The sequence below is a fragment of the Arachis hypogaea genome, chromosome 20 (assembly GCF_003086295.3).
Source record: "Arachis hypogaea cultivar Tifrunner chromosome 20, arahy.Tifrunner.gnm2.J5K5, whole genome shotgun sequence".
In the NCBI taxonomy this organism is placed as follows: Eukaryota; Viridiplantae; Streptophyta; class Magnoliopsida; order Fabales; family Fabaceae; genus Arachis; species Arachis hypogaea.
The window spans coordinates 126,352,070-126,362,531 of record NC_092055.1 but is presented as its reverse complement, the minus strand read 5'-3'; the positions used below and the strand labels follow the sequence as shown (position 1 = coordinate 126,362,531).

At 38.0% G+C, this 10,462-nt stretch overlaps 4 protein-coding genes across 4 annotated transcripts; 2 read left to right on the top strand and 2 right to left on the bottom strand.

Moving 5' to 3' along the window:
• Positions 1-821: 821 nt before the first annotated feature.
• On the bottom strand, positions 822-3,611 carry LOC112784533 (pentatricopeptide repeat-containing protein At2g20540). The gene has a single exon (XM_025827772.3). It carries the CDS (start codon positions 3,609-3,611, stop codon positions 1,971-1,973), a length of 1,641 nt encoding a protein of 546 aa, XP_025683557.1. The 3' UTR covers positions 822-1,970.
• LOC112784535 (tRNA (guanine-N(7)-)-methyltransferase) lies at positions 839-1,844 on the top strand. The gene has a single exon (XM_025827774.3). The coding sequence runs from the start codon at positions 839-841 to the stop codon at positions 1,604-1,606; it is 768 nt and encodes a 255-aa protein (XP_025683559.1). The 3' UTR covers positions 1,607-1,844.
• An 8-nt stretch (positions 3,612-3,619) lies between the features above and the next one.
• Positions 3,620-5,707, top strand: LOC112784532 (putative pentatricopeptide repeat-containing protein At3g15130). The gene has a single exon (XM_025827771.3). It carries the CDS (start codon positions 3,620-3,622, stop codon positions 5,666-5,668), a length of 2,049 nt encoding a protein of 682 aa, XP_025683556.1. The 3' UTR covers positions 5,669-5,707.
• A 545-nt stretch (positions 5,708-6,252) lies between these two features.
• Positions 6,253-10,234, bottom strand: LOC112784534 (serine/threonine-protein kinase AFC3). The gene is made up of 12 exons (XM_025827773.3): positions 9,801-10,234; positions 9,574-9,691; positions 9,157-9,183; positions 8,911-9,064; positions 8,766-8,814; positions 8,276-8,390; positions 8,017-8,108; positions 7,771-7,918; positions 7,230-7,294; positions 7,045-7,142; positions 6,785-6,890; positions 6,253-6,544 (listed from the first exon to the last, which is right to left on the bottom strand). The coding sequence occupies exons 1-12, from the start codon at positions 9,900-9,902 to the stop codon at positions 6,407-6,409; spliced, it is 1,212 nt and encodes a 403-aa protein (XP_025683558.1). The 5' UTR covers positions 9,903-10,234; the 3' UTR covers positions 6,253-6,406.
• Positions 10,235-10,462: the final 228 nt, after the last annotated feature.

Genomic DNA, 10,462 nt, shown 5'->3' with positions numbered 1-10,462 from the left:
TATATTAGTTTCAAACTCTAATACTCTATCTTTTTTTTAAAAAAATGTATTTTTTCTTTCAGGAAAATTTCATTTTTCATGCCCTTATGATGTAGGTAATTATCCAGATACATAGCAGTTATCCGAAGTTTAAAGAGAAATTTTTTTGTCATTCTAAATATCCTCTTAATCATTAATGAAAGAAGATTGATTGCTTTTTTTAGATTTCAAGATATTAGAAGTATCCACTCTTTATTTCATTTAGTATTTGGGAAAATGTTTAGGATGATATATTTACTTGTGGAAAATGTGGTCAATTTTCAGTTGATAGGTAATGGTAAATAATAGGAAGAGCCTTGAATCTGCGCTCTCAATATGCCTATGATGTATTGATGTAGCACTAGCAGGACTGTTAGCTAATGTTATCATCTTAACAATATCTTTTAACAGATGTTTTGCTTTGAAATATGCATCTATGGTCAGTGATCTTCTGCTCATAATACTGCATGATATTCCTTTTATCTTTGATTTTCTGTGTTATAGTATCCGCTTGAGAACAGAGAAAACAGTTTGTTTGTTGAAACTTGCATCTCAATTTCAATTTACAATCAACTTAATATCATGTCTTTTGACTATGTTGTTAGTTGTTAGTATAAGCATCATTTTGTTTGCCTGCAATCTAGATGCCTGATTGAAACAAAATGACATAAAAAGTTATCAAAACCTAAAATTTGAATATAAGTATTTTACCCTGTATTTGTACTTAGGTTCTGTGGCAAAAAAATGTGTTGCTTTATCAGTTACCAATATAATTAATAAAATTTGTGCTTTTACCATCCTGCAGTTTGAATAAATAGACATGCCAGAGACTGAGGTAAAAGCAACTATCAGCAAGTCAACTGGTTTGCCACGAAAGCGCTTCTACCGAGCACGAGCACACAGCAATCCACTGAGTGACTCTCACTTCCCTGTGCCAATATCCCCCAGTCAGTTTGACTATTCCCTCCATTACCCTCAGATCTTTCCATCGTCTGATCAAGCCGATGGTTCTAGAAAGATCCAGTTTGCTGATATTGGCTGTGGTTTTGGAGGGCTGCTCATTAGTCTTTCAACACTTTTCCCAGAAACACTGATGATTGGAATGGAGCTTAGAGATAAAGTGACTGAGTATGTCAAGGAACGGATTCTATCTCTAAGGGTAGCAAATCCAGGTCAATACCAAAATGTTTCTGTGGTGCGGACTAACTCAATGAAGTACATTCCTAATTATTTTGAGAAAGCACAGCTCACAAAGATGTTTTTCTTGTTTCCTGATCCTCATTTTAAAGAGAAGAATCACCGCCGAAGGGTTATCAGCCCATTCTTGCTAGATGAATATGCTTATGTTCTTAAGGCTGGTGGAATTATATACACAATTACAGATGTTGAAGAGCTTGGGGACTGGATGAAATCTTGTCTGGAGAATCACCCCATGTTTGAAGCCTTGACTGAGAAAGAACTTGAAGCAGATCCAGTTGTGAAGCTTTTGAGTTCTGCAACTGAAGAAGGTCAAAAAGTTGCAAGAAATGGGGGGCAAACCTTCCAGGCCGTATTCAGGCGCATTGTGCCATCTGATAAAACTTCATAAACTTTGGCTGCACAATCTTTTGGTGGAATTTGGAAAGTAAAAAATAGTCGCTAAGTGATAGGAATTAGATTGGTTTGGCTCCTTTATAGGTAAACGGTTAGCTACAAAAGGGTTATGTGGCCTTTAGTATCTTCAATTTGTTGTATGTTTATTTTTCATGTTGATCTGAACCCATTCACCATTGTAAGGAAAATTATGAGTTTCTTTCAGGATTCAACCAGCTCTATTTCATCAGTAACAGTTTTGCTTCTGTATGTTCGCCACCAATATGATTCATCACTTTAGCTAAGTCGACTAGAGTAATTTATGCAAACTCAAAAGATGTTCACTTTGCAGGGTGAAAAAACAAACCTTATGCTAAATTTCACCAGAGTTGACTTGCATCTTCTGTGACATCCTCCATCAAATCATTAGTTCTAGTTTGGTGTAAAACCAGGACTTCTAGGATCGAAAACACATCTTGTGAGAAGGGTTTTGAATCGTCACCTGATACAAACTCTTGAACCACATTGTCAACCTCAATCATGCTACACCCTGGCGTTTTCTTTATCCCCTTGCTTCTAATGAGTTTCCTAACATTTGATACACCTTCCCACTTGCCAAGTTCTGCATATATGTTAGCAAGCAAAACATAGTTTCCGGATTCCTCTGGCTCAAGCTCCAAAAGCTGTTCCATTGCAACCACAGCAATCCCAAGATTGCGATGAATCCTGCAAGAGCTTAACAAGGAGTTCCATATCCTTGAATCTGGCTTCATTAGCATCTTAGATATTGCGTCAAGGGCCTGCTCGAGCTGCCCAGAACGTCCTAGAAGATCAACCAAGCAACCATAGTGCTCAATTTCAGGGGCTATATGATACTCCAACCTCATGACATCAAAATATTTCAACCCCTCATTCCAAAACCCTGCATGAGTGCAAGCTGACAAAACACCAAGAAAAGTTATCCCATTTGGTGTAACTTGCGCCTTCTGCATTTTCCGAAACAGCTCAATTGATGCATGAGCTTTCCCATGATTAGCTAGCCCTCCAATCATGGTACTCCAAGAAATCACATCCTTCTCAACCATTTGATCAAACAAGCTCATTGCTTCATCAATGCAACCGCACTTAGCATACATTTCAACCAGTGCATTGCAGATGCCGGTTTTCTGAAGAAACCCGTTTTTACCTGAGTACATATGAATCCATTTCCCAACCTCAAGAGCTCCAAGGTGTGCACAAGCAGGCAAAACAGTTATAACACTAATCTCATCAGCCTCAATGCCCACCATTTGCATCCTCCTGAAGATGTCCAATGCATCACCATAACACCCTATTCCGCAGTACCCGGATATCATTGCAGTCCAAGAAACAATTGTTCTACAAGGCATTTCATCAAACAGCACCCTTGCACTCTCCATCTGCCCCAACCTAGCATACCCAAAGATCAAGCCATTCCAGGAAACAGCATCTGGCTCAGTCATTTCCTCAAACACCTTATGTGCATTCCTCAGATCACCGAATTTCGTATACATATCAATCAGTGCATTCTCGGTCACAGAATTTGACTTCAGCCCAAATTTCCAAACCTGCCCATGAATCTCTTCACCAAGACACCGCAATGAGAGCACCGAACACGACTTTATCACAAACGGGAACGTGAATTCATTGGGCAAAATCGGAACTTTATCTGAAATCCTTTCTTCCCTCATCAGAATTCTCTTGAACACTGTGATTGCTAGGTAGTGTTCTTGATTGTGCGTTAAGGCTCTGATGATTGCGTTGTAAGAGAACACGTTTGGCTCCACGAGTTGCTCGAATAGCAAGGTGGCATAATTTACATTACTGAATTTGTCGCAACAATCCAACATTTTTGTAATCACAAAGTTGCTCTGTGATAGCGAAAGCTTCACGACGTGTGCGTGAATCTTCTTCAATTCCGATATTCTCGCGCAGTTTTTCACCGCGGGGACGAAGCGGTTCTCGAGCTCTCGCACGAGAAATTGCGCGGTTCTCGTTCCCATATTCTAGCATGTGTTACCGATTCACTGAGGTATTGAAGAAGTGTTCAAGGTACCGTTTGATTGATCAGGGGAAGCAGCTACATGGGGTTATGGAGAAGCTAGGGTTAGGGTTTGATTTGGTTCCGAACAATAATCTCATTGATATGTACGCAAAATGTGGCACTATGAAATTGGCATGTTTGGTGTTTGATAAAATGCCACAAAGAAATGTGGTGTCTTGGACGGCTCTGATGTGTGGTTATTTGCAAAATGGTGATCCCAATGCCTCTTTAGTGTTATTCTCTAAAATGGGGCTATCTAGTATTAAGCCTAATGAGTTCACACTTTCTACTGCTCTAAAAGCTTCAACGGTTTTGGGTGTACCTCAGAATGGAATGCAGATTCATGGGGTTTGTGCAAAATCCAATCTTGATTTTGCGCCTGTCGTGGGAAATTCGATTATTGACATGTATTCCAAGTGGGGACGGGTTGGCGAGGCAGCTAAGATGTTCGATGCTATGCCAGTGAGGAACCTTGTGAGTTGGAATGCAATGATTGCCGGATACACCCATGAGAGAAATGGTGAAGGGGCTTTGAATCTGTTTAGGGAGATGCAAGAAAAGGGAGAAGTTCCTGATGAATATACATATTCAAGTACTTTAAAGGCATGTAGTTGTGTTGGCATGGTCGCTGAAGGATCGCAAATACATGCTGCCTTAATCAGACAAGGATCTTCATACTTGGCTCAATCAACTGTCGCAGGTGCTCTGGTTGATTTTTATGTCAAATGCAGACACACAGCCAAAGCTAGGAAGGTGTTCGATCAAATTGAACATAAGAATGTGGTACCTTGGAGCACACTTATTCTTGGCTATGCTCAAGAAGACAATTTGCAAGAGTCCATAAACTTGTTTCATCAGTTGAGAGAGAGCAGACATAAGGTGGATGGGTTTGTGCTCTCAAGTCTCATAGGTGTGTTTGCTGATTTCGCCCTTGTGTTGCAGGGGAAGCAAATGCACGCTTACGCCATCAAAGTACCATTCGGATTAGAAGCATCAGTGGCAAATTCAGTTTTAGATATGTACATGAAATGCGGATTAACAGACGAGGCAGATGCACTTTTCAGAGAGATGCCAACAAGGAATGTTGTTTCGTGGACGGTTATGATTACTGGTTACGGTAAACATGGTATAGGTTACAAGGCAGTTAAACTTTTCGCCGAAATGCAAGTTCATGGAATCGAACCTGACAGTGTGACATACTTAGCTGTGCTCTCAGCTTGCAGCCATACAGGACTCATCAAAGAAGGACAACAATACTTCTCCAGTTTCCTTAGCAATCCCCATTTCAAACCACAAGTAGAGCATTATGCTTGCATGGTTGATCTCCTTGGACGTGCCGGGCGCTTAAACGACGCGAAGGAGCTCATTGAGACGATGCCCTTGAAGCCAAATACCGGTATATGGCAGACACTACTTAGTGCTTGTAGAATGCATGGGGAGATGGAGATGGGTGAAAAAGTGGGAGAGATATTATTGAGAATGGATGGTAATAATCCAGTGAACTATGTCATGTTGTCAAACATGTATGCTGATGCAGGATATTGGAATGAAAGCGAGAAGATAAGAGAGAAAGTGAAGAGGAAGGGATTGAAGAAAGAGGCGGGGCGAAGTTGGGTAGAAATAAATAAGGAAATCCACATTTTCTTCAATGGAGATAGCACACATACACTCATAGAGAAGATTCATCAAGTGTTGAGAGAAATGGAGAAGAGGATGAAGGAGGAAATAGGGTATGTTCATAATATGAATTTTGCATTGCATGATGTTGAAGAGGAATCAAAGGTGGAGAGTTTGAGGTACCATAGTGAGAAATTGGCTATTGGATTGGTTTTGGTCAGTGGTGGGGTAAAAGGAGAGAGGATGGTTAGGATTTTCAAGAATTTGAGGGTTTGTGGTGACTGCCATACCTTCATCAAGGGTCTCTCTAAGGTTTTGAAGATTGTATTTGTGGTGAGAGATGCAAATAGGTTCCACAGATTTGAGAACGGTCTATGTTCTTGTGGAGATTATTGGTAATGCAAAATCATAATTAACACCACGCCTTCATGAATGTCATTTCCTCTGACTTATTGAAGAGAATTGCTGAAGATAAATTTCTTAATCATACTTTTAATTTCTGAACTAGGATCAAATTCATGCAAAATAGGTTCCTACAAATTGGCCTTTTTTTTCAACTTACAAAACCAGAGAAGAGTTGCTGCACTTTTTACTGAGGATGAAACCTGTATTTTTGTCGATAATAAAATTGAAGTAATTTTTGTCAGTGCTAGAATATTTTGAGCAAGTTTTTGTTGGTTAACCATATTATTATTAAATGTTAAAAGTATATGATGATAAATAAGTGGTGATTAAAATTAAATAATGAAACGTTACTTCCAATTTTTAATAGACCATTCACTCCTTTAGAGATCTTTCAATGAATACCAAAGCCTAAAGGCCATGGAAGCACAGGACTCGGCATAATCCATTCTATTTTATTTTTCTATTATTTTCATTTTACCTTCTCTATATTCCAATGCAAACGGATTAGATTATTAAAACACAAAAGGTTGAATCCTTGGAATTATCAAAACTTGGGAAAACAAAACAGGAGCAAGGAATTATTAGGAAACATATTTTTTGGTGGTGATTGAAAACAACAAAATTGAATGATTGATCGATACATGCAAAACTAAGTTGTAGCTGACCAGCATACAATCTTCAAGATGATATTCATAATTCCAAAGCATAGTACATGTCAAGTTGGGATTCTTCTTAAGTTGGATTTCTAAAGAAGGGATGATCAAGGGCTTGTCGAGCTGTTAGGCGTTCATTCGGATCATAAGTCAATAAGCCATGTAACAAATCAGTTAAAGATGATCTTGAAGAATCCACACAGCTTGATACAATATCCTGTAAAGCATATTTATTTGTCATTACAGGTAATGAGGTAATGTTCTTTTTCTTTCTTTTTTTTAATAGGGTATAATTGGCAATGGGATAATAAGGTGAAGTTTTTCATGGATGAGCTGTGTGTTGATGAGTCATCCATGATAATTTTCACCTTGTTTTTTAAACCATGAACCAATAATGGGTTGAAGATTTAAGCCAAGCAGTCACATATACTGGTTTGGGTAAGGAAACAAAACAAACCTCAAGAAGATCGAGCTTCTTAACAGCACGGATGCTTTCCCTTGAAACAGCTCCTTCAGGCCAATTTAGTCTTGCTCCACGCCTGAAATATTTCTCTGCTCCTCGGCTGCGCGAGGACCAAATGGGCAAAAGGATATGTCAGTAAATGATATTATGCTTATGCATTCATAACTTCGGAAACTGTTGCTCTGGATGTATCTCAGGCCTATTAGTATATTTGGGAGGGAAGACTTAAGAGCACAATCAAATTCACTACTTACGTAGATCGTCGGACCATGTGTTCGGGTATAGGTCCCAGCACTCTCTCCATCATTGCCAGGTGTTCCAAGTTTTCATGAGTTTGAAACAATGCTTCACCCTGAAAGAAGTTTCAGGTTTAGAACACTAAGGCCAACTTTTCCATATTCAAGGCCTGTCCAACACACTTGATAGTTATAAGACTCACCGTTAATAGTTCGATGAGAATACAACCAACACTCCACAAATCACAAGGGTAGGACCACCCTATACCTGCAATTATTGTTACAGATGCAGGTGAGAATATGTCAACAGGAACAGCCATGATTTATTCTGGCTCAAGAACTACTGTACTAGTATTGATAATTACATATAGAGAAAAGGCTCAGTCAAAAAATAAAATAATTATTAAGTCTCCCAAATCATAACATCCAGGCAAGACATACTTGACACCGTTTCATTATTGCCTAAATTCAAATACATCAACATAGGAAAGCTACTAAAGTGATCAATCCCATATTAAAAATTAATGGTCGAATAAAAATAAATATGTTAATTGCACAATGCTAAAGTAAAAATAAACCATAAGTAGAACTGGAAGAATTAAGCACAGATGCCCTAACGTAAGCTGTTGTTAACGTTTTCAATGTACTACTCATCATTCATAATTCTTTCCCCAAGGACTGCCTGTCAACCGACCAATAAACAACCAAAACACATTTTCACCAGCTCAACCCATATTTAGTTACCTAGAATGATCTCAGGGGCTCTGTAATGCCTTGTAGAAACAATGGAGTTATGAATCTGATGATCAAAAGCAGTACTACCAAAATCAATCAGCTTAATGGCACTAGACTTGGGCAAGCATCTGAATTGCATTTCACCTGAGGTAATCCTCTGTACCAATTCAACCATTTTCCTTAAATATGTCATAATTGAGTCTATACCCAAATCCAAAAGAGGTTATTATGTTAGCACTATAAAATGCCAAATACCTTACGGGTAGGGAGCTTTACATATTCAGAAGAAATAAGAAGTATATTTTCTGGCTTCAGGTCAGTGTGGATTAGATGTAGTTCATGCATATCTGAATAGGATAGATCACACAAAACAAGAGTAAGCAAACACAACCAAGATACACTGTCACCCCGGACAAAGAAAGTAGGCCAAGGGAGAAAGAGTTGGTTGATAGAATAGTCCACAGAATAATTAAGACATGAGAAATAAACTGAAGGCCAAGAATAATCCACAGACATGCTACAGATTCCAAAAGCTGTCGTCCAAATTCCCGAACAAGGTCCACAGGGAATGGGCAGTATTTATTTCTCTTTAGAAAATCAAATAAGCTTGGTCCAAGCTTCTCAAAGACCTGATAACACCATTAAAATGCATTGAAAGGAGTTTTTCTGCTTAGTTCTCAGATCTACTAATAAAGCCCACATGGACATATTTAAAACAATCCACCATATAGCTGAACTTAACAACTCAATTCACTTATGTCCTGAATAGAAAGAAGCATAACAGAACAACATAAAGACATGCATATACCACCGGGAAAAAATCATCATTACTCAGAATCGAATCAGCCACCTATTAACATTAAACACTGCGAAGACTCCCCCAAACATAGGGTTAAAAAGGAAAAAAAGGCATCTCCAGATCAATATCTAAATTACTCTAGACAAATTTCTTGTATATATGAACAAACATATTCTGTCTAGAGACACATCATAAGTATACTTACAATGCATATGTGATTTCGGTAATCAAACCAATTCCGGATCTGCACACAGCTGCAGAAGAGAAATGTTCTTTAATGTAAATATTACTGTTGCTTAAATTTGGAAGTACCAAATCCGGAAGCCATTTAACATTGTTAGGGTCTTTACCGTGAGATTCCTATTTCACCCTTAGACAGACGTTGAAGCACATCAATTTCAAGCATTGCTGCTTCGCGGTATTTCCGAATGCTCCTAATTACCTTGACAGCAACGTATTCTCTGGCTTGGCGATCCCAACATTCCAAAACTCGACCAAATGTGCCTACAGCACTAGCAATATGCTGAATGACACAAGCACAGTGACAAAAAAATTAAAATCTTGTATTCAGAATCAGAGGACACTTGACCGCTAACCTTCACCCATCTTGCTGAGGATTTTATCTGTCAAAATCAACAAGACCTTAATATGAGGAAATTTTTACCCAAAACAAGGGTTTAAAAAAAAATGATAGAATAGCATAAATGAAAACCCTATCTGAAACTACACGAACCTAACTTAAAATTATAAAATAATAGTTTAACAAAAGAAGTTCATGGTATCTAAAACTAAGAAACTAACAACCGAAGGAGACTCAAGTTTTCAACATATTTACAGTGACTTTTTAAAAAGACACGAACTTTAAAAGCAAACAGAAGTATAGAATACCAATAAATTGTTCAGTTTTTCCAATTGTAAGCATGCATAAAAAGAATCTCAATTGTTCATTTTTTTTCCAAACCAATCGATACAAAATAAAGAAATATATAAATTGCAATTAAGGTGCCAATTACATCTAGGAGTGAGATTTTCGCCAAGATTGAAGACATAATGGCCTTCACGATCGTCGTCCCTTCTTGGAGGCGAGGCGTGCCTCTTTTCGATTCCTTCATCAACCACACCCGTTTCAGCCTGCAAGGAAAGCCAAGAACAATCTCAATTTCCATATCCATATCATGCAATTGAAAACCAAAAACCCTAAAATCTCCAATTTCCAATTAATCGAGAAAATTGAAGGAACCTGCTGGGATGGTGGTGGTGGTGGAGGCACGTCCCACGCGAGACGAGGGCGTTTGCGGGTTCGTTCCCTTTCCATCACGCGATTAGTTTCCACAGCTACCATAAATATAAATACGAATACCCAGATATCATAGATACCCTAAAAAGTTGCAGCTGCAGTAGCGAAGGGGAAATTTTGTTCACTGAGAAAAAGAAGCAAAATTTATGTTAGGGATTGGAACTCTGAAATCAGTGAGAGAGCAATCAAGCGCAGAAATTTGTTGAAGGATTATGTTCCCGCAGATGAGATGAAAATAATGAAGTTGAAGAGACATTCATTAGGGTTCTTCTTTTCTTTTCCTTTTTCTTTTTCTTTTTCCTTTTTTGTTTTATTTTTTAATTTGTGTTCGGTATAACTGCGTATTTTGTGCACTACTCTGTAATTGGGGGTGGCGCGCTGCTAAGCTAAACGACTGCGCTTTTATACTGTATTTTTTGTATTTTAGAAAATTTACTTTAAACTCTTATTTACTTTTGAGTTCAGTTTTGATTTGATAAAGACATGATTATCTAATCATATATAATAATACATTATTGGTTATTTATTTAAAAATTTTTTATACTTATGGTATATGAAAATAAAATTTTACTTTTTACTAATTATTTTTTTATTTATATTTCACA